Source organism: Eucyclogobius newberryi, unplaced genomic scaffold (genome assembly GCF_026437365.1).
Source record: "Eucyclogobius newberryi isolate DKJ021-1_F unplaced genomic scaffold, fEucNew1.0.hap1 SCAF_13, whole genome shotgun sequence".
NCBI classification, from domain to species: domain Eukaryota; kingdom Metazoa; phylum Chordata; class Actinopteri; order Gobiiformes; family Gobiidae; genus Eucyclogobius; species Eucyclogobius newberryi.
The window spans coordinates 8,371,784-8,397,012 of record NW_027315757.1 but is presented as its reverse complement, the minus strand read 5'-3'; the positions used below and the strand labels follow the sequence as shown (position 1 = coordinate 8,397,012).

Sequence of the window (25,229 nt, the reverse complement as noted above, 5' to 3'; positions counted from 1 at the left end):
TCTGAGTACGGTCATCTTTGAATACTTTCACATTGAGTTATATGTTAGTGAGAACTTTTATCACAAATTAGAGAAGTAAAATGACATTCACTCGCTATAATTTTGATTATTCTCATTAATTCAGCGCAGTTCAAGCCTAAATGTCACGAACAAATACCACAAAGTATTCCTTTGATTTTTAGAAAAGTAACTTTTGTTAGAATACCATCACAAGAAAGAGGAACTTTATGTAAATGTTCTATTCTGAATAAAACATAGTGTTATTTCGTTGCTTTTAGTAGAACCTCCACAAATAGTAGCACTTTGGGAATATGTATTTATAATTCTATTCACTTTACTCTGCCCGGCGCTCAGGCTAACTTCTGTAATAACGTGAATAGACGTGACAAGACAGAATATCTGTGCACATGGTCTGAGATGACATGGGGGGAAACGCAGCGATGGAATGTGGCTGCAGCAGAAGGCACTCAGAGGCCCCCGGACACCAGATGCAGGCTAAAGTCACCACGGCCCCTCACACACGGTCCCTGCTCAGAGGGCTCAAGTCTGCACGAGTCGAGACAAGAACCAGCTCGGAACTTTCAGATCCAAGTCGGACGTAGGGTTAAGACCGGACCAGCTGGTGCACTCGGCTCCTGGTAGTCATGGAGCGTTGTCACGGCGCAAACATTTCTGATCTCATTTAAATATGAAGGAAAAGGTTCAATACCACAATCACAAAATAATAGTACTTTTATGTTCAAGCTCAAGATCATCCTAAAGGTCACATTTTATTCAGTTTATGCAATTATCTTACGGAGGAGTATCTCATTTTAATACAAGTTTAAGTATCTTTTTTTCTTTTATACTTTGACAATATTATAGCCATAAAGAGAGTAAAAGACGTGATAATCTAAAAAAGCATGTATAATAGAGCAAAATACAGTCCTAGAAAGTTTGAGGAATGTTACTTTAAAGAGAAAGTCATTTCTTCTGACTATTTGACTCTCTTTAAGTTACTTTGCCATTAGTATTTTTGACATCTCTATTTTAGTGATTGGTGCTGTCGTCAACTAACGTGATTCTCGGTCGACGTGATTGGCGCGTCCATTAATCGACCAAACCGGGGTTCAAAACTATTCCATATCTCGATGATCCAACCAAACTGCACTTAAACGACCCAATAACAATAACGCACACAGAGAAGTTCTGGTAAACAGTGTCTTGATTTGTAAAGCGACCTCAATCCATCCCCTTTCTGCCGTCGTCCGCGGAAATTCAGAATAATTAGTCGACTGGGACCCAATCGACGATAAATCGACGAAAGGACTGAAGGCCTTAGGGCAAGACTAACAAGCGAAGCTAAACCAATTGGAGTGATGAGCGAACCTGTTCTTTTTCATCACGAGAAAGAGGAGACAGCAAGTCAAAGAAAGTCGCCACCGTCTTGTTTTTTGTTTCTCGGACGGATGGATAGAACGCTGCTCCTCCGATTGAAAAGAGGAAAGATGTTTCACCTTTCGAGGGATCGGTTTGTACCATGAACTAAAGGAGATTAAGGCGAAGAGACTCCATGTAATCCACTGCCTCCACTGTCTCTGCACGCCTCATGATACAAATCCACGTCTGATATGGATTTACTTAAAGCAATATATTATATTATAGTTGTCCTGTTGCTGTTTTGGCCGATTAATTTCATTTAAATATTTCAGGTTCTGTAGCAAAACTCGCAAATATCGGAACTAGTCTCAAATATTGGCCGGCATCGATAGTCGCACCAATACATTTTCCATCTTTAAATGAGAAAAAGAATATCAAATTGAAATAGAAAGATTCACAATGTTCTGCTAGGCTAAGATGAAGAGACTATGAGCTGAAGTGTGGTGTTACATTGAAAAATAATGACGATGTAGAGAAATATAATATCACTTCAGAAATCCATAATTCTTTCCCATACATTTTATGCAATATTTAATTTTCTGCATTTTAAACTGAAGGCGAGAGATTTTATTTTATTTATATTTAGATATATCAATTTGAAATGTTTTCCATTGTTAAATAGCATAAAAATGTGTAACAAGTTTTTCATAATCTAATGTTTGTTTTATGTGTAATAAAGGCATGTTATCTGTATCTGTATTTCTTCTTTCTTCTTTTTGTTGACATATTAGATCCCCAAAAAATGTACAGGAAATTCTTGATATCTAGTAATAATAGAATAATCGTACTGAAAATTGGTGGAAACTATCACATTTCGATTCTGTTTTAGGAGTTAAAAAATAAATACATAAATCCAAGTTAAGTCCTGTAAAGTTTGGTATGTGTAGGTGCTACTTTCAGGGCTGATTTCTGTCTTTGTGGAAGAAAAAACTATCTATACAATAATAAATAATTAAACATATTTAGGTTGGATTGGGCAATTTTGTTGTTTCCAGGTGCAAAGGTTTTCGACCCCAAAAAAGCACACACACAAAATGTCGCCCCTTCAGTATGTATTTGTCGTTACATTTGGGATATTCTGGATCGATATTTCACACAAAAACTTCAGGGGGAGGAACATAAACGCCCTTTCCTTTCTGTTCGAAGGAGATCATCGAACTAGATTATGTAACCATTCATGAATTAAACAAAACACTCAAAACACAATTCATTAATGAATTAATCACCAAAAGCTGAGGACACACGACACAACTTTCCCACTTGTGAGCGACTGAGAGCGTTGAGGTCCAAACTGTCATGAGAGAGTCACACCAAACCACTCTGACTAACTGAAGACACATTTACCCCACAATATACAATCATTCATGTACTAAAACATCGTTGTAGTTTATACGAATTGCTATGTATGAATGCTTTATTGGACCGTTGTTTTTTCCAGACTTTTCATTGGTTAAATAGCGGTAAATGGATCTACTAAAATGGACATTAAAAGTTGGATGTTTTTCCTGTGAATGTTATCAAAGGAAAACTGTGTCACTTGGATCATTTATGTGAGGCAGAGGAGGAGAAGAAGAGGAAACGAGAAGGAGGAGAGTTCTGACTGTAAGTGTGAACGTAGTGTCCTTGCCCTGTTATTCATCTTCTTTTGTTCCGTAGCGTGTCTAACATTGGGTTTAAAATCAAACATCAACGAGTGAGAGTGGCTGAGCACGACTGAAAATCGAGCTGAAAGTCTCGAAGCGTGACCGATGATATGACCTTTACTCTCTCTGACCCCACGAAGCTCCTGAGCCCAACATGTCAGTGCCACTCTGGTCTGAACCTCTGCTATAACATATTAATTGAGCGCATTCCTTTACCAGAATCTCTTGAGTAATGATAGTAATCGACTAAACTAACTGTGTTTAAATCCTCTGCTCACGGGGCACTAAAATGACTTCATATTTCATTCCAAGTGCCTGTAATAATACGCCTCGTGACAGCTATTACAGCGAGAGTCGTGAAGCCTGTCCACCTGCCGTCTGAGGCCAAATTTACGTGCCCTGATTTAACTAAGGACACGAGGGGGATTGTGGTTTAAAAAAGAATAGATATAAGCATACAGTTTACATCTACTAGAGCGAATGCTGTGATTTGCTATAGCTACAATGTTATTCTCGAGCTATTTGTAGGTTTATGGGTGCGTTCACATTTGCACAATCACCACGTGCAAATTGGGACTAAACTCTGACTAAATACGGGACTAGACCAGGACCAAAACAAATTATTCCCAAACCAGGAGCAAACCAGGACGTGTGAGAACGATATCTCTCTGTATTCTTTTATACAGGTCACGGTTTCTCTCTGCGAGGTCAGATGGGCGTGATTGGCAGGTGCATTAGCCAATCAGTGACTCACGCGGTCCCGTCCAGAGGAAAAACAAAAGGGAGGGAAAAATGTATTGAAAAAGATTGTTAGTTTCTGTGGAATCGATGAGCGAAGCACAAAAACGCTGTTAACGTGAGAGAAGTTTGATTTGTTTGTTTTGGCGTGACCGTGGCAATAAACTCGTCTGATTGCACAGTTCTGTTTGAGTTTGCCTGGAGGTGCGACGGAGGAAGTGGTGACCAGAATTGGAGAAGTGTGTGGATCTCAGGTAATGAAGGCGAACCTAAAAATGATGATGGTGTTTTATGTTAGATTTATGTTGACACGGTTTGAGAACAGTAGAAAGTTTATGGTTTTTATACTTTAAATATGAATAATTTCCTTTTTTCTAAACAATGATCTTTAGAACCCTTTGAATTTGTAAAGCTTTCACTTTTATATATGGGTTAGTTGATATATCAGGCTTATATATTTGTACTTATTGGAGTATTGTATTGCTATCGGCCTTAAATTTTAGCCAGAAACAGATATTTAGTTTGGATTAAAGCTTAAAGAATATGCATCAAACTTTAAATTAACACATTAGTAAAACTAAAACGGGCTTGTAGATTAGTTTGCAGTAAATTCAAACAATGGAATCTGTGAAAAAGAATCAATATTTGCCATAAAATATCTGCAGAGGACATCGGCCAACGACTTCTCTAGATTCTAAACAATCGGTCGATCTCTAATCAACACTAAAACGTAAGTCATCCTTTGTCTCCAAACAGTTTGACGTTCAAGTAGAAATTGCACCAAATACTTAAAGATTCCTTAACACATTTGGATCAAAACAACGCTGTAATTCTGTTCTGTTCTGTGTTTCTCCACATATTCCTGACTAAACCTATAGCTCAAGACCTGGAAATGCCTGTGTCGCTCACGTACACGATCCATAGGATGTTAAACAGGCCGGACACAGACAACCATGGGTCACTTGCAGAGGACGATACATTCTAGCTATGGACCAATGTAACGGGGCTAATACTGTATTTACACTTTTAGAACATCGTCCATTAGACTTAAATCTCCATTAAAGACCAGCATTTAATTTAGCTGACCACATCATACAAATCATACAATTTAGGGAAAACGATCAGCGCTACATATCGTGGCTCAACAGCTCAACGTTCTTAGTCGATGTCTAACACAAACGTACACCTATACTTAAATTATCTCTGATTATAAAGCAATGAAGTGTTCCTTTAACAAATGGCCATGGGGTTGACGCTGCTCACCCGCTGCTCTGTGATCCAGCGCTGATGCCTGGACTTTCTGCAGACTCAGACTCGTGCTCCAGGAGACGAGAGATGTCCGGGACAGCCACGTGTCCCTTACTCAGCCACCTTCAGTGCTTAGAGTCACAAAAGCAAGACAGACAACTTAAGTCACTCCGACAGTTTGAATTCCATTATCAATAAGAGAACGAACGCAAACACGGTACATCAGAGCTAACATTAAAGGCACTCATTATAATTTGTAAAGACTTTTTTTCCAAGCCCTTTAAAACACTTCCTTGTTGTCATTATTCATGTACAGGAAAGACATGTCTTACAGAAGGACACAATGAGAGTGTACGCCCTGGTCTGAGCGGGGCACGAACCGCTCGACATTAAAGGGATGTTCTGGGTTTGTATTAAGTGTGGGGAAAATTATTACTTTTTATATTCATCGTCAATTCAACTACCGTATTTTCCGTACTATAAGTCGCACCTTTTTTCACAGCTTGGCCAGGATCTGACTTATACTCCAGAGCGACTTATATCTGATGTTATTTGTTATTTTCACACTGGCAACCGCAAGAGGGCGCTCTGGGCTCTAAGCGATGCAGAAAAAGAATCTGCACTTCCTCTTCCTCTGGAGTTTGTGAAGTTTGTGGAGTTGTTTAGAAGTGACACAGAGGAAGAAGAATTCAATGGATTTAGTGATTTGGGGTCAAACTGATGCTTTGGTAAACTTGTTAGCATGTTCTTTATGCTATAGTTATCTGAATAACTGTTCATATGTTACGTTAACATACCAGACACTTACCACAGTTCTGTCTGTGCCTCATGTAGCTGAAGGTGTTAGCGTTAGCATACGTCATGTAGCTGAAGGTGTTAGCGTTAGCATACGTACACCTATTCACCATGTTCTCTCATCTGTTATTATTTTAAATTGTTTTTCAGGAAATGTCTGTTTTTGGTCTTGGATTTTATCAAATAAATTTCCTCAAAAAAGACTAATACTCCGGTGCGACTTATAGTCCGGAAAATATGGTAACATGAATCTGAATTGATGCAGACCTGTTAATAAGTTTGATTGTTTGATTGATCTGTTTTCTCTGTGTCCTGCCTCCGCCTCGTCTCTGACCAGCAGCAGCAGTCCCACTGTAGGCTGCCCTGTCCTTAGAGCTGTCCAGTGTCACGCCCACGGCCATATCTGTCTGAGCAGGATTTGTCAGAGGCTTTGTTTTGTTCACGTTTGGGTTTTCTGCAAAAGCGATTCACATGCAACAGCACAAGTCTCAGTGCTCTTTTAGCTTAGCGTGTAAACCTTTATTTACGCACACTTAAAAAGCAGCTTGAGTACAAAACGTGCAGATAACTGTCTCCCCGCTGATTATAGAAGCCCATGGGCTGTAGTATCTTTAAAATCTGCAGCTAAAAGGACCATACCATGTAGTTCTGCACATTTTGTAAAATTGAACAAGATGTAAAAGATGCAGAGATGTAATGAAAGCATGAGACACCTATAGATTACCACCCGGAGTTAGCACATTTATAGCTGGACCTATGATAAATATGCATTTCAGAATGGAGAGGAATTAGGGCCGTTGGTTATTTAAAAATACTTTTCACATTCAAATTAAATATTAAAATTGGAGAACCTTCTTGGAATTTTGCATATAACAAAACGCTGTAACGTGTGATAAAAGGACTTTGTATGACTTTTTGACTTAAAGGAGGCATATGCTTTTTCCGGGTACTTAGTATTGAACTATACCATAATAAGATCATTATTTTACATTTGGTTCATTGTAAACTGCAATATTGATCTAGAAACAAGTTCACTGACTTTCTCTTTATATATAGTGAAATATAGATCTATATTTCACTGTAACAAGTTTCCGATTTATTGTCCCTTACATTTGTACATGTATTTATTCATTTTTCAAATAATCGCAATATATGTACGGGGATGTGGGTGGGAACAGGGAGTAAGTGAATCAAGCCTCAGTAAACAGGATTGCTCAAACGTGCCGGAATCTATCCAAATACAATCAAACACTGTTGTAATAAGCTTATATGTCTCATTTTACATTCTAAACATAGTTCTAAACATGAAAACTATATTTTCAAGTGTGCAGTTCTTTCATAAAGTAATAGAATTGTTTTCTTCAAGAGTTAGCATCTGTCATTCTTGTAATCCTGGTCCTCTCCTTCTGAGCCTCGCGAAAGCACTTGTTTCTGAATCGATTTGTGATTCCAGATAGTGTGTTGAGCATCTCTGTCATTAAAACACATTCGTTACAATAGCGTGCCTGCATTCGCAAGCAAGGTTTGTTTATCTCCTCTTTGTAATTCCATATTCAGTCAGTAGATGGAGCGCTAACTCAATTTCTGTCATGGAATACGCTTGAATCATAGGAAGGAATTTGTTTAAGTTCTAAAACACGAGATTCCAAAGGGAGATCATGTTTAAAGGTCTATAACAATGCTAAAAATACATAAGATGTGTCCTGTAAAACCTTTATCCAAATGTTGGGTTTGATTTCCAAAGAAAGGACGCTTAGTTCTTAGAGATTATTGGAAGTTAGAATTTTGATGTACTGCTTCCTGCCCGCTTTCGTGCACCTTGAGCCTTCAGGCCAGGACAGCCAATAGCCTCTGATTTTGGACCCCGGGTTCCCGCTCCACTCCTCTACAGTGCAAAGATGTGATTTAAAAGCTATGAGTCTTTTATAGGAGTCTGGTACAGATAGTGTTGTTGGTCGTACCGCCGAGGCCGTTTCTCTGCTGTTTTATGATCCTGTCAGGGAGCCAACAGTTAGCTTATGTAGTAAATAAACGGTGACAGAGCTTCAAAAGTACCAGATAAGATGGAGCGCATTGCTAACTTTCAGAAGGGAGTCATTATTGTGTGAAATGTTGTCAGGTGTTACATCGGGTTGTGTTCAAGTGATGAGCGGATTAATACCAAAAAATCAATGCTGAAAAGCAGGAATGTGGACTTGACTTCGACTTGAGACGATCTGCAGCTCCTCCTGAAAAGAATAGTGTTCTTTTTTGTCCCTCCCCACTTCTCTATTTGTAGCCAAGACTGTTTTAAATGTGTACAAAAAACATATGAATTGCAAAAACAATATGAGATGTAATTGGCAATGTGGTATAATGACTTGAAATTATTTAAACCTCAAAGTAGAAGCTTGGACTTGACTTTCTTTGACTTGAGATTTGCAAAACAACAACTTGTCCCTATTGATTTGTGCAAAAATATTGATGCTTAATACTAAACTATTAGGCTAGCTGGCTATTTTTTTAAAATAAATTGTTTATATTTTTGTTCAAGTTCAAGCTGTGGTGGAGCGAAAATAATGATTCAGATTCTTTATAGACACAGTTGAGCTAGACACGTTATTGATCCTGAAGGAAATTGTAATTCAGGTGCAGAAACATTTTCGCCTACGCTTTCCAGAGACCTTTGTGCCCTTTGTGAGTGCAGCTCAACAGAAGGATTTGTCAGGTAGGTTCAGTAGATTGTGTGTCAGGGCAGTTTGATGGGAGCAACAGCCCTCAGGACAAAAATCTTTAATACAAAACTCATTGGTATCAGCATCAGATCAAAATAGACTATTGTGTAAAATGTTATGACTATTGGAAGAACTAACTTTGGTTTGGAAAAACTATATTGTTTATAGGCCACTCTAAAGACCAAATAGTTCAAATTCTTGGAAAGGTTTGCGGCATAGCTGCACATACACCATAAAACATATACAAATTTGGACAACTTTTGTTGCCAAAGTCCTGAAGATTATTCTCTAATTTTAGGTTGGTCAGGCAAACGCCCTAGGTTTTTTGTCCTATTAGGATAACATTGGATGTCTCTCATCGCTATGGCTACGTCGTAGAAGGATGGCTTGGGTCTGATTGGCTTTTTTGATCAGGACGCCAAAGTAGGCAACATTTTTAACATTTTTGTAAAACAATTTTTTTCTGTCAATTTAAAGTTAAAGGAATAATAGAGGATTTGAGTCTCATTTCCTCGTGGCGTGGACAGCCGAGTAGTTCTCCCACTTGTCAATTATTCCCTGCGTGCTACTGCACACCTGCAGCCTCGTTCCCAGGTTAGCAGCACCTTTCCCTGGCTGCACATGCGTGGTTGATATGCCGGTGTGTGTTGAGATGAGAGATGTGATGTGATCCATCGCATTAATAAACGATCATTTGAAATTTGTTGTCCAACTTTGCAGCACATAGACCGTTATCCAAAAAAATGTGGATAACTTTAGATTCCCCACTTGTCTAGATTTTGAGGCCAGTGGGTGAGATGCCCTAGGAGGAGTTCATTAAAGTTCAACGTGAGCGGGGTGTTTTCATTTTCAAATCAAGAAGGCGGACACGGCGGTAATTATTATTATTTTTGTCGTAATGAGAGGAATACGTGTCCCAAATTTCGTAGTTCTACGACAAAGTTGACATCAGGACATCTCCCATAGGCGCAATGTATTTGGACTTTTGACAGCGCCACCGTTGCTGATTTTTTAAGACACAAACAGCAGCGTTTCATGATCAATGGCCCAAGCCCTACTGAGGCTCGGGCCTAATTAAAGACGTTAAATGCTACAATTTGTAATGACATGGATTTAGATTTTATTCAGGGTTAACCTTAAATAGTTGTTTCACAGTGTTTACATTCCTAAAGACGGTTAAAGGTGCTTTACCTGATTTTTACCATTTAAAAAACATGAAAAAACTATATTGTTGTTTTTTCTCTCCTGAAGTCTCCTGCAGTTAGGGATTGGGTCAGCAAACATATTCTATTGATCTTCTGTGTTTAAATTACGATGTTTTGTCATTTCATTTCGTATCGCTATTGACAAGATATGGTGGTAACATTTTACTTTCCGTTTAGACATTTCTCACTAAAATCCCTGCATTGCCTCTTGCCCTCCATCCAAAATCTCACAAAATTCTATTCAAACACCACATTTTACAGAACAACAAACTGCCCTCCTCTCACAAATTCAAAATCTCCACTATCTGCTCCCTCTCTAGACATTATGCAGTTTTTTTTATCCCCCGTTTATTGACTATATCGACGGCGTCCGTAGCGTGGGTGTTGTTTTGATCACTCAGCAGCAGCGGCCGTGTCAGAGCTGGTTAGTCTCTGGTGAGTCGGTGAAATATCGCCTGACGAAGGAGAGGTGACAGAGCCGTGCGTGTCAGCTTATGCGCAGGCTGTTTGCTTTCCCTCCGAGAACACGTGGCACCAATGATCCAGCCACTTCCACCGCGTTATTGTCACTCAAAAGCCATTACGGTGTATATTGTCTCGGGACAAAGTACGGTATAGTGACGGGGGAGCGAAGGGAGTGAGCGATGTGAGAGAGGAGAGGCGTATAATGGAAAACAATTTGACGAGAGACTTGGGGAAAGGATTGTAAAAGTGATTGAAATTGTAATTGCTTACTCAGGTGTGTGTTTTTTTTTTTCCTTAAGCTAAAATGCTAAAGGTGCGTTTAACCCAGTTTAGTCCAGATGTAGAATACTGTGTTTTCAATGCTAAATGGACATAATCATGTAAAGTACAGCTGCACAATGTTGGAAAAAGGAATCCTATTGTGATTTCTCTGACAAGTGATGTGATCAGATTTGAGGTAAATGTGCAAAAAGAAGGATTCTGTTCGGAAATGTGGTTCTACTTTAGGTACATGGCGCTAACAAGCCGAAGGAAGGCCAATTAAATTAGACCAAGCGCTGGTAGTAGCATTGACGTATCATCTGAACGCTAAAATCATCACACTGAATCTGGTGAATGTGAAAGGACTTTAAAAACGCAGTGGAGCATTTCAGAATCACGACGGTAGTGAAAAAAATCATGTTCGTTTAGCGCAAACTGTTGGTGCATTGGCTTCAATTACAGTATTTTCCGGACTATAAGTCGCACCGGACAAAAAAAGCATAATAGAGAAGAAAAAAACATAAGTCGCACTGGAGTATAAGTATATAAGTATAAATCTAAGTATAAGTCGCATCCCGGCCAAAACTATGAAAAAAGGTTTGACTTATAGTCCGGAAAATACGGTATCTATGTCAATGAGGCAATAAATCCTAATCCATTGGAACAGAAATCATACTATGTTTAAAAAAAATTATGAACATGACTAAAAGCTTGAAAATGATGAATGTTTTGTATAATATTGGTCATTCATATATATTTAAAACACACTAACACAGAAAAAGGAATTGGTATCTAAAAGCAGGTATTGTTGTGCTTCGCCGGTGGGTTTGATGTCAACCATTTGCCGAATGTCTCTACCCTCTCTCTGTCTCATGGTTAAAACAACATAGATTCAAGTTAATCTGACATAGCACATCCCTTTAGGTCCATTACGAGCAGGTCTGGCGCGTTAAGTCGCCGTGGCAGTTACACATCTCGCTGTTTCCGCTACATTTGGGTTCTTTTTCTCTTCATAAGCCCACACCAGAGACAAAAATACTCATGCATGGTAATCCGCTCAAGGCCTTCCCGTCATCAACTCCATTCCAAGCTCTTCATGTTGGAGTTCTGCATACAAACGACAGAATTAACACAATACATCACTACTGTAAAACAAAGGCGGCGGTTGGCGTGCGTTTGAGGCAGATCATTTGGGATTATGGATTGCGAAACGCAGAAGGATCACGGTGACATCTGTACATTGTTCCACTCTGAGTAGTAAGAACTCGAAACCTCAATATCTCAGAACTACCCAGAATGCAGACAGAACCGTATACATTTAAAGCCACGTTCGGACTGGCTCTGGCACCTCAGACTGGTTCGCTTTAGTGCATCTTGGAACGCTTCTGTTAATGGTAGAATGTGTTTTCATGCTCATTTCCTGGCTCACAGTGATCACCCAAACATAACCAACCCAAATCATACCAAAATTATACTTTTTAATCATAAACAGATCTCAATCATTCACAAAAATGTGTTTAGTAATTCCAAATTTGTGTGGCTGGAGTTTTTTGTCAGCTTTTTCTCACTTTATTTCACCTCTACTCCACGATTCCCCATCTTTTTATGTAATGCCTTGGATTTGGCTCATTTTATCTGCGTTATGCTCTGTAAAAAAAACATTTTCAATCTTCGATAAACAGGAAACAACTGATGCTAACCTGCTTTGCTAGCTTCGTCCAAATGAACTTCCCATCACTGAAAATACGGCGGTTTATCACAAGATCAAGTCAGTTTTTGGTGAGAAACGATGATTTTCTTTGTACATCTGCCTGTTGCTGTTTCATTTTCACCTGAGTCGGCGTTCTCTCTTATCCAATCATCTCACTCAAAAGCATTCCAGCCAAAGCGAAGTAAAGAGTACGGTACGTTTCACTTACGACAGTGGAGAGACACTTCCGCTCCAAAGTGAACCGGTCGGAACGTGGCTCCAGAGAACGGAAAAAACAACCAAAAAGCTGATATGATTTTACACTTATCTCGCAAAATGAGTCATGCATAACGCACCTTTTTATCCACGCTCAACCACATAACTACTCGCAATTTCTGACATCTTTTTTCTGGCTTAAAAAGATGAGATGTTTTTCCATTACTGCCACCCCGCTGTAACCCTCAATAGTCTTTCCCCCTCTCTTGTTTCCTTCTGCCTGTTTCTGTCGCAGTGTGTGGGAGGATAACTTTTTTTTTTGTGTGTGTGTGTTGTTGTTTTTTTCACAGTCTAGCGTAGCATTTAGCTCACAGCGCGGCTAAATGAGTGACTCTCACAATTAATGGTGCTAATGTGCGAGTCGGCTGGGTAAGGAGTGGTGTGTGTGAGTGTCATGGCAGTAGTTTGCACACGGGAGACGTTTCGGGGGAACGGGCTGCAGATGTGTACGTCTGGAGCGGAAATATAAACTGTACATCGCAGTTTAAAATGGTCAGAGTGGTTACATGCTGATCCCAAAAATGTCACAAAGTCGAGACGGATAGATGTACTTTACCAACCCTTTTCAGCAATGGTTTTGTTGCAGTAGCGCATTTGTACAAACGGCAGTAAACACGGAGTAAAAGTGCAAAAAGGCTAACTCTGTGTCAGAGATGCAGCAGGTTATCGAGTTTGTTTTTCATACAGTTTTGGACTTCGGAGTCAAGCAAAAATAACCAAAATAATGTGATATCGTCAAAAGTCTCACAACAATATCGTGGGCTATGACAATATATCGACTTTACAAGATCCTTTTCTCAAATGCATTGTTTTGTTGCTGATAAAATCGCAGAAATTACATGGACCATTTCAATGCAAACATCATGAGAAAATAACTGTTTTTATCTTTTTATTTAGTTAAGCAGTGCGCAGTCTTTTAATTACAAATGATTTATGACTTGATTCATGAAATAATAAGTTACTGAGCTACAATATGTATTATAATATGCAAACATAAAACAACAACAAACCGGATATAAGATAAGTGAAGGGGAATTTTTTATTTATTTAAAAAAAAATGTATATGTTAATTCTTTTAAATCATTTACTATTGTCAGCGTAAAGCTTATGTCACTTTACTCACAGCGGGAAAACGAACCAAAACGTGTAAGTGTCTTTTCAATAAGTACATTTAAGGTATTAGTGTTGCAATTCATATGGCTGAAAAAAGTTAAATGATTATTATTCAACAACTAATTTAGCAATGGAATATTCGTTTCCTTAACTATACACAGGCTCCAAAGCAAGTCGTGTGCAGACAAAAGAGCAGGAATGACCCCAAATGACACAAGAAATGGTGAAAATGAGTTGTAAATATTCTACACATGGTTAGCAGCTTTATTTTTCCATGCAAAGACTATTATTAGATATTAGTTTGTCGTTGGCAGAATATATTCCATTACTCGAATAATTGAATCGTGACAATTCAACATGATTTTACAGCCCTTTTATTCCACGCTGTAAACACATTATCACCATTTCTTGTCAACCGAGCGCGTCGAAATCACGAATAAAGCATGTTACCCTGGACTATGTATGGAATTACACTCTGCCGCTGCTGTCTCCTCTTGTTTTAATTGGGGATCCGGTAATGGCTGGAGGGAAGGCAGATTTGTCATGGGAAATAAAACACTGCAGAGTAAGAATAAACTTCCTGGCTCGGGAGGAAGCACAGCTGTTGCTATGGGAAGCTAATTTATGAGTCCACTTTAGGAAATGCGAAATGACAGCGTGATTTGAGAAACGCTTTGTTGAGACACGGAGAGGAGCCAGGTAGAGCTGTGATGGATGCTGAGTGAGGATGAGGAATGTGGGCGAGGGTTTGGAGTGGCACGCGTGGCAAGTGAGCCCACCTGTGTCAGAGAGGGCGCTTTTACAAGGTCGCCCCCTTGAGAAACCATCAAATCACCAATGAAGCAGGTCAAATGTTGTCCAAGTATATGTAGTACAAGTTTTATTGGCTAATTCTGGCATATATAAAGATGTTTTTTTATTAATATGCACTGTCTAATAAAATAAATACAATAAATGCAATAAATACAATAAAATGAATACAATAAATACAATAAAATACAATACAATAAGGGTTAGGGCTAACCCTAAAATGAATAAAATGAAACAACTAAAATAAACTAAAATAAAATACAATTGTACATAAATTCATTCAAAGTGCATTACTACAGTCACATTTTTGTTTTGTTTTTTGCTCTCTCAACATATTGGCTTTCATGTAGAAACAACAAATATGTCCAATCTGCTCCTAAAGATGTTTTATTATTTTATTAAAACCGCCTACATCCACAGATTTCTCTTAGACATTGTAAGTGCAAAGGTCATTCTCTCAAAGTGCTTTTTCTCCCACAGATAAATAAAGATCAGCCCTTAAAGTAGCACCTACAAACACACCAAACTTTACAGTCTTGGACTTCATAAGATTTTGACAAAAGGATTTCTTCATATCTTGTTCTAAGCCTGATTTATTCAAGATTTAATTCTAAGAACGAGGCAACATTTGAAATTTTTGAGTTGTAGGGCCCTTTTTGTCCAACATCTGATGAAAAGAATCCAGCTGCTGGGCATGGGAACCATAAAAAGTTGGCTGTGACCCACATATTTTCAGTCAAATCAACAATTCTGGGGTCAGTTTGTTCTCCAAATGCATTAAAAATAAATAAATAGCTTCAGCTTTTAAAGAGGCGTTGTCAAACCCCAAAAAATGCCCAACCCCAAACTATAGTGTCAATCTGAGCTGCACAGGCTGAACCAGCTCTGACTCAGGCTTTAGGTAGTGACCATCAGCTCAGAGGCAGGACAAAGCACAGGCTTAAAAACACTGGATTTAGACTTTGGAACTGGCAACACAAATGAGAGACTCTTGTGAGGCTCACTCTGCTTTCTGATTGGAGAATCATCCTCAGAACCAAAACACCAAATTAAAACATGATTAACTTGTCTATCATGTCCAATGCTGTGGTAATTAAGAAGAAAATCAGCATTACATTTCACCCTGGAGAGACAAAGAGACCACGAGAATGGACTGTTTAGCGAGCTTTATTCGTGAGTCATTTGGCGCTCAGACCCCGGCGGAAGACGTTGCAATCATGGGCACTCCATGATCTATTTGTATTAGATGTCTCCCCCCGGAGCCTGGAGACTGGTGGTGGTAGATGTGAAGAGAAGGTAGAGGATGAGGGGAATGCAGAGGAGGAGCAGGGGAGGTGGTGGGTCGCAGTACGGTTTGAGCGGCCGAGCCATCTGCCTGAGGGCTTAAATGCGACAGCCTGGTGCTGATTGGGAGCGGGGAGGAGTCACTGAGAGCGTTGATTGGGGATGAGGAGCAGGTGCAGGGGCCATGGTACAGACGCCCCCTGACCTTTCACCCTCCTTCTTTGGCCAGGAAAAACTGCATAACCTCTTTGGGATAAGCGCAGAAACCTGGAAGAGTCCATGGTGAAGGAGGGATCTGACTCTCACAGACGGACAGGCCACGCCCGCTTGAGTGAGATGATGGCGCTGGGGAGAGGGGTCCTTCCATGGTGGCCTTGATGTAGATGGATGGAGTTAAGTCTTCCAGGTGAATTTACGCAGGCTTCATTTGTTATATCTGTAAAAGTTATATCTAATTTGAATATTTTAACCTCGTATCCGGGATCACAGAAAGATTCTAACAGGTTCTTTTTGAGAAATTTCAAATTAAAATCTCATGTTCTGTTCATTTTAAGTCATTAAAGATTCTGTCAACATAATATGCTTAATTTAGTCAACAACAACAAAAATGCAGATCCTAAATAAATCAATAGCTGTACCCATTATTCTTGTTTTGCTCATGTATTAAAGTAAAATCTGTTTTGGGTGAAAACGAGACCACAACACTAAATATAGAGTTTTTTTATTCTCAGTGAAGCAGGAAGTTTGCCGTTAGCATGCTAATGCTAGTTAGTTTTCCCTGGGCGGCTCACAGACTCGTGAAAAGTGCTTACAAACTCATCTTGGTGCATATTTAGAATGCTCAGAATGAATATGTAAGTGATTGATACATGTGGAGCTGTGAAGACTTTAAAAAGAACAATTCACATTTTAAAACACAGTGCCTTTGATACTTTAAAGGATGTTTGCGTTACAATCCGTAAAGAACGTTATGATAGCGAATTAATTAAATTAACAGAATGTGACAACTTTAATTTAAACATTACACAGTGAAAAAAGAAAAAAAAATCATGTGACATTTAAATTTAACCGTGACTTTCGCTCAGATTATTTGCTGAATGTCTTTCCTGCTTTCCTCCTGTCCTCTCCTGTCTAACGAAGCCGACGGACCAAACATTCTTTCAAAAAAAAAACGAAGAAAGAAAATGACAATAACAACACGCAACATTTACTTGCATTATTATTTTCTCTGCACAATAATGGCAGATTCTGTTGTTTGATTTGTATTCGTCGTTAAAACCTTCTCACATCTTGTATTTCGGCTCGTACTTCCTCTGCATATGCAAACCCACATGGCCAGTCTCGCCTTGGCTCCCTGCCTCCAGCCTGCTACTCTTTTGGCTGCCAGTTAAAAGCAGCCAGGTCCAATATGTTGTGCATTTATTTAGACTACTGTGACTGGCTTCAAAGTGGAATTAGTGTTTTGATGCATAGACGGCGGCGGGTGCCAGGAAAGTTTTGTCCTTCTCTCTGTCAACACTTTGCGGCGAGGATTGTTCAGGACTTAGAGACGTTAACGAGAAAGAGTTACTTACAATAGCCCGACAAACGAAGTCAACTGTTGGTTCTGCAGGTAACAATAGTCCATGTCATTTGTATGAATAATGTTGGGAAGATCGGGTGTAGTGTTGCTTTTAACCAGCAGGGGCAGTACCTTTAAATACACAAAAGTATCTCTGATTTAGTTTATCTTACATTCCTATTTAACGCTTGGATTAAGGCTGTGAAATCTGATAAATCCTTCCTCAATCGGCTCATAATGTTGCGCAGAAATCCAAAGATTAAATAAACCAAATAGAATTACAAATCTGATTAAGTTTTTTCTGTCATTTTGTTTAAACAGAGAATCTGATTAAACGTTTTTTTTTTTTTTTTTAACTCAAAATCCAATTTCCAAAGGGAGTGATTGAAAGGCGGATTAACCAATCAGACAAACGCATTGTTCGTTCGTGTCTAAACAAACATGGTGGATTAAGAGGAAAGATTAAAAATAACTGAGAAACGTTGCCGACTTCTGCTGAGTCAACAAGCAACGCACTAAACTCTGTAAATCTGAGGTGAATGAAGTTATATATTAAATATATTCGGAACATTCAGAACAAAATTTTTGTTCTAAATGTTACGAAAATATTTGAGTCTTTCGCATTTGAGAGACACGTGACACAAAGTCTTCTGCATTTGAGAGACACGTGACACAAAGTCTTCTGCATTTGAGAGACACGTGACACAAAGTCTTCTGCATTTGAGAGACACGTGACACAAAGTCTTCAGCATTTGAGAGACACGTGACACAAAGTCTTCTGCATTCGAGAGACACGTGACACAAAGTCTTCTGCATTTGAGAGACACGTGACACAAAGTCTTCTGCATTTGAGAGACACGTGACACAAAGTCTTCTACATGTGAGAGACACGTGACACAAAGTCTTCTACATTTGAGAGACACGTGACACAAAGTCTTCTGCATTTGAGAGACACGTGACACAAAGTCTTCCGCATTTGAGAGACACGTGACACAACGTCTTCTGCATTTGAGAGACACGTGACACAAAGTCTTCTGCATTTGAGAGACACGTGACACAAAGTCTTCTGCATTTGAGAGACACGTGACACAAAGTCTTCCGCATTTGAGAGACACGTGACACAAAGTCTTCTGCATTTGAGAGACACGTGACACAAAGTCTTCCGCATTTGAGAGACACGTGACACAACGTCTTCTGCATTTGAGAGACACGTGACACAAAGTCTTCTACATGTGAGAGACACGTGACACAAAGTCTTCTACATTTGAGAGACACGTGACACAAAGTCTTCTGCATTTGAGAGACACGTGACACAAAGTCTTCTGCATTTGAGAGACACGTGACACAAAGTCTTCTGCATTTGAGAGACACGTGACACAAAGTCTTCTGCATGTGAGAGACACGTGACACAAAGTCTTCCGCATTTGAGAGACACGTGACACAAAGTCTTCTGCATTTGAGAGACACGTGACACAAAGTCTTCTGCATTTGAGAGACACGTGACACAAAGTCTTCTGCATTTGAGAGACACGTGACACAAAGTCTTTTGCATTTGAGAGACACGTGACACAAAGTCTTCTGCATTTGAGAGACACGTGACACAAAGTCTTCCGCATTTGAGAGACACGTGACACAAAGTCTTCTGCATTTGAGAGACACGTGACACAAAGTCTTCCGCATTTGAGAGACACGTGACACAAAGTCTTCTGCATTTGAGAGACACGTGACACAAAGTCTTCTGCATTTGAGAGACACGTGACACAAAGTCTTCCGCATTTGAGAGACACGTGACACAAAGTCTTCTGCATTTGAGAGACACGTGACACAAAGTCTTCTGCATTTGAGAGACACGTGACACAAAGTCTTCTGCATTCGAGAGACACGTGACACAAAGTCTTCTGCATTTGAGAGACACGTGACACAAAGTCTTCTGCATTTGAGAGACACGTGACACAAAGTCTTCTGCATTTGAGAGACACGTGACACAAAGTCTTCTGCATTTGAGAGACACGTGACACAAAGTCTTCTGCATTTGAGAGACACGTGACACAAAGTCTTCTGCATTCGAGAGACACGTGACTCAAAGTCTTCAGCATTTGAGAGACACGTGACACAAAGTCTTCTGCATTTGAGAGACACGTGACACAAAGTCTTCTGCATTTGAGAGACACGTGACACAAAGTCTTCTGCATTTGAGAGACACGTGACACAAAGTCTTTTGCATTTGAGAGACACGTGCCACAAAGTCTTCTGCATTTGAGAGACACGTGACACAAAGTCTTCTGCATTTGAGAGACACGTGACACAAAGTCTTCTGCATTTGAGAGACACGTGACACAAAGTCTTCTGCATTTGAGAGACACGTGACACAACGTCTTCTGCATTTGAGAGACACGTGACACAAAGTCTTCTGCATCTGAGAGACACGTGACACAAAGTCTTCTGCATTTGAGAGACACGTGACACAAAGTCTTCCGCATTTGAGAGACACGTGACACAAAGTCTTCTGCATTTGAGAGACACGTGACACAAAGTCTTCTGCATTTGAGAGACACGTGACACAAAGTCTTCTGCATTTGAGAGACACGTGACACAAAGTCTTCCGCATTTGAGAGACACGTGACACAAAGTCTTCCGCATTTGAGAGACACGTGACACAAAGTCTTCTGCATTTGAGAGACACGTGACACAAAGTCTTCCGCATTTGAGAGACACGTGACACAAAGTCTTCTGCATTTGAGAGACACGTGACACAAAGTCTTTTGCATTTGAGAGACACGTGACACAACGTCTTCTGCATTTGAGAGACACGTGACACAAAGTCTTCTGCATTTGAGAGACACGTGACACAAAGTCTTCCGCATTTGAGAGACACGTGACACAACGTCTTCTGCATTTGAGAGACACGTGACACAAAGTCTTCTGCATTTGAGAGACACGTGACACAAAGTCTTCTGCATTTGAGAGACACGTGACACAAAGTCTTCTGCATTTGAGAGACACGTGACACAAAGTCTTCTGCATTTGAGAGACACGTGACACAAAGTCTTCCGCATTTGAGAGACACGTGACACAAAGTCTTCTGCATTTGAGAGACACGTGACACAAAGTCTTCTGCATTTGAGAGACACGTGACACAAAGTCTTCTGCATTTGAGAGACACGTGACACAAAGTCTTCTGCATTTGAGAGACACGTGACACAAAGTCTTCTGCATTTGAGAGACACGTGACACAAAGTCTTCTGCATTTGAGAGACACGTGACACAAAGTCTTCTGCATTTGAGAGACACGTGACACAAAGTCTTCTGCATTTGAGAGACACGTGACACAAAGTCTTCTGCATTTGAGAGACACGTGACACAAAGTCTTCTGCATTTGAGAGACACGTGACACAAAGTCTTCTGCATTTGAGAGACACGTGACACAAAGTCTTCTGCATTTGAGAGACACGTGACACAAAGTCTTCTGCATTTGAGAGACACGTGACACAAAGTCTTCTGCATTTGAGAGACACGTGACACAAAGTCTTCTGCATTTGAGAGACACGTGACACAAAGTCTTCCGCATTTGAGAGACACGTGACACAACGTCTTCTGCATTTGAGAGACACGTGACACAAAGTCTTCTGCATTTGAGAGACACGTGACACAAAGTCTTCTGCATTTGAGAGACACGTGACACAAAGTCTTCTGCATTTGAGAGACACGTGACACAAAGTCTTCTGCATTTGAGAGACACGTGACACAAAGTCTTCCGCATTTGAGAGACACGTGACACAAAGTCTTCTGCATTTGAGAGACACGTGACACAAAGTCTTCTGCATTTGAGAGACACGTGACACAAAGTCTTCTGCATTTGAGAGACACGTGACACAAAGTCTTCTGCATTTGAGAGACACGTGACACAAAGTCTTCTGCATTTGAGAGACACGTGACACAAAGTCTTCTGCATTTGAGAGACACGTGACACAAAGTCTTCTGCATTTGAGAGACACGTGACACAAAGTCTTCTGCATTTGAGAGACACGTGACACAAAGTCTTCTGCATTTGAGAGACACGTGACACAAAGTCTTCTGCATTTGAGAGACACGTGACACAAAGTCTTCTGCATTTGAGAGACACGTGACACAAAGTCTTCTGCATTTGAGAGACACGTGACTCAAAGTCTTCAGCATTTGAGAGACACGTGACACAAAGTCTTCTGCATTTGAGAGACACGTGACACAAAGTCTTCTGCATTTGAGAGACACGTGACACAACGTCTTCTGCATTTGAGAGACACGTGACACAAAGTCTTCTGCATTTGAGAGACACGTGACACAAAGTCTTCTGCATTTGAGAGACACGTGACACAAAGTCTTCTGCATTTGAGAGACACGTGACACAACGTCTTCTGCATTTGAGAGACACGTGACACAAAGTCTTCTGCATTTGAGAGACACGTGACACAAAGTCTTCTGCATTTGAGAGACACGTGACACAAAGTCTTCTGCATTTGAGAGACACATGACACAAAGTCTTCTGCATGTGAGAGACACGTGACACAAAGTCTTCCGCATGTGAGAGACACGTGACACAAAGTCTTCTGCATTTGAGAGACACGTGACACAAAGTCTTCTGCATTTGAGAGACACGTGACACAAAGTCTTCTGCATGTGAGAGACACGTGACACAAAGTCTTCCGCATTTGAGAGACACGTGACACAAAGTCTTCTGCATCTGAGAGACACGTGACACAAAGTCTTCTGCATTTGAGAGACACGTGACACAAAGTCTTCTGCATTTGAGAGACACGTGACACAAAGTCTTCTGCATTTGAGAGACACGTGACACAACGTCTTCTGCATTTGAGAGACACGTGACACAAATAAGAGGCGGTGGTTGGACCGGTTAATGCTGGAAAGTTTTTTTGACGCCCCCCAATGGTCCGAATCCAGACCCTTACTTGTTCGAACAGAATATGGGAGGGGCTGGCGGGTAAGGCAAATATTTGTACTCCCTTTACTTATACATTTTTAAATACATACTTTTTACAGTCACACAGGTCCTAATGTAAAGAGTGTTTCTTTGCACTATAAAACATATACATATTTAAAAACCAGGTACAAGCCCTTAATAGTTTATGGAACGTCGAAAAATCCTTAAAATGTTCAATATTCGAACGGCGTCTTGTCAAATTCTCGCGCGTTGTAAAAGGAAAGCGGCGTTTCCTCGGGCAGCGCACTCTGACGCGGTTAAATGGCCTGTCGATGATAAGCTCTGACATCGGCGCGCTCCACGCCGATGTTTGCCAGCCTCGTTTTGATTACGAGGGCCCACTTCTGGCAGGAAGCGTCACTTGTTTTATGCAGAAAAGTGAGCGCAGCGTAAGAACGTTCCCTTAGGCTTGATCAGACAAATGGGCCTGAAGGGGCTCCGACAACAACTACTAAATATCAGAGAGTTGTGGTGGTGCCAATTGGGAAAGAGAGGTTGTTCAATCAGGATTTTATAGAAGTGTTTTTAGAAGCTGAGAAGGAAAACATTGTGGAATAATTGACGATAAGAGGGAATATTTGAATTTACTGTATGGAGCTCAACATTTCTCCCCATGAAGGAAATCCCATTCATTTTGTAAAGACTTTTTAAAGACGTGTAGGCTCTAGATTAATGTGAGACACTGCAGGTGATTGATTTTGTGTAGTTTAGGTTGTAAATATGTACTTTGACATTTTCATCATGTATGTTTCAGTATAAAAAAAAAAAAATTGGGACATATAAATCTAAAGAGTTGAAAGAAAGGTTTAAATTTTTCATTTCATTTTGTCGCGTGAAAACTTTAATTAAACCAGGCCTTGATGTAGATATCACCAAATCCTTCTGTACAATCCTTTAAAAGATTGTTAAGTCCAAGATTATAAAGTTTGGTGTTTGTAGGTGCTACTTTAAGAGTCGATCTTTAAGTCTCTGTGGGAGAAAAATGCACTTTTAGCCTCTGAAGTTACAACGTTCCATAGAAATGTATGGATGAATTGATTAAATTAAACAAAACAAATGAACAATGAAACTATAATAATAAAAACAATTCATGTGCAATTCATGTGCAATTACTGTCGTGATCATATGCAATGGTATTTATTTATTTATTTTTATCTTTATTATTTTTCCCCTCCATCCCTTGTCGTGTAATGGGAGGTTTTGTCTATGGGAGTTTTTATTTATAGGAGATCTTCTACTGAAAGTGTTTTTCAGACTTCCTATAAGTGATCTGTTCTTCTGTATCTACCTCTGTATCTACCTGCGTTGCACCAATGAAATTTCCCCATGTGGGACAATAAAGGAATATCTTATCTTATCTTATCTTACATGAAAAATAGGAAAATATGGTCAGTTGCATTTTAAATAGATTTTTGTGTCTTTTTCTTCTCTCAAACAGGGAAAAAGGAGAAAAGTTAAAATAAATTACAATTTTACTTCTTGCACTAGAAGTATCTGCTGTATGAGCTTCATTGGGGATTTGCATTAGAAGGTCAAGTATTTGCACGGGAAGCAGTATTCTATAGTAAGAAACTCAACATTTGTGAAATATCCTGATACAAAACAGGTTTAATTTCTCATTTCCCTTTTCCCTACAGACATGTGTATCTTGTCCTGCCATGCTGTGATTATTTCATACATACATTTAGTCCATTCTATGCAATCCAAAATAATCATATCAAAATGTGGATAATAGTGTTAATATTGTTTGAAGATATGCACAAAAAGTATAGTATTTATTGAAAAAAAAAGCCGCAAAAAGTGCTGATAAAAAAATTAAAAATAAATTAATCTTGAGAGATATTTCTTCATTTTTGTGATTCCTTTGACTGATATTTCAAATTTGACTGATAATTAAACATCAATTAAAACATTTAAAGAGTTTCTGTTGGATTAACATAATATAGTCTTAATATTGTCATACTTCCTAAATTATGTCCAAGAATTTTGTGGATGGTGAATTTTCTTTTCTTTTTTTTCTTTTTTTTACAATTCCTCAATATATTTATGTATATTGAAGTCTGGAAACACAGCTCTACAAATCGGACAAACCGTTCTTCATCTCTTTATGTCTTTTCTCTCTCACAGAACAGAGCCGGGTTGCCATGACGAGCGAGGAGCGTCCCGCGCCGCTGGGGGTCCTCTCCTCGGCAGGGCCGGGGCCGGCGGAGGACTACGGCTCGGAGCACAGCGATGACATCATGGAGGAGGCGGGTCCGGCGGGCGAAGACATCAGCCTGGGCAGCGACCTGAGCACGCTGGTGGTGCCGTACCCCGAGCTGGCCCCGGTGGTCTTCTTCTGCCTCAAACAGACCACCTGCCCCCGCAACTGGTGCATCCGCATGGTGTCCAGCCCATATCCTTTCACCAATACTGCAGTCGTCCTGTCACTCAACTCGTGTCACGGCGTAAAAATGAGAAGAGAAGTGTTGGGAATTTGAATGGGTTTAATCAGCGACATGTCAGAGGGAAACAACCCAATATTCCTGTGTTCGTGGGGTCCTATTGTGCATAAAATGTGACAACGTTTGAGTCCAGACTGGGATTTTTCTTCCATTGTGCATACGTCCGTTGTGATTTTAGTCCAGTTTTTACTCGTTGGAGCAGTTTTGTGCCGTTTCCCAGCTGCCAGGAGTATGTTCTAAATATATCCTTCCATCGACTCCATGGCGGGGGATTCTAAATGAACGTTTTTAGAGTTAACACTTCTGGACATGTGGACTCTGAACTGAAGCTTTATTTTAACACTAAGAAATGATTTTAACACTCAGAAATATAATTGGATTTTTCTGCCCCCAAAACATCTTTAAGCTCTACTGAGTGGAAGAAATATGTTTGGTTACATTTGGTTGGAAATAGAAAATGACAATTCATGATGAGACATTGGGTTAAAATAAAAATAAAATTAAGATCATAAATCAACACAAATAAAACGACAGAAAGGGAAAAAAACAACAACACAAACACAAAAGACAAAAAAACGAGCTGGA

The 25,229-nt window shown here is 39.8% G+C and overlaps 1 protein-coding gene across 1 annotated transcript in view; it reads left to right on the top strand.

Moving 5' to 3' along the window:
* LOC140357795 (uncharacterized) overlaps positions 1-24,680 on the top strand; it is a 91,602-nt gene extending 66,922 nt beyond the window's left edge. The window contains exon 2 of the mRNA XM_072442311.1: positions 24,333-24,680. Coding sequence (XP_072298412.1) covers positions 24,345-24,680 — 336 coding nt within the window. The 5' untranslated portion in view covers positions 24,333-24,344. The remainder of the gene's footprint in view (positions 1-24,332) is intronic.
* Positions 24,681-25,229: the final 549 nt, after the last annotated feature.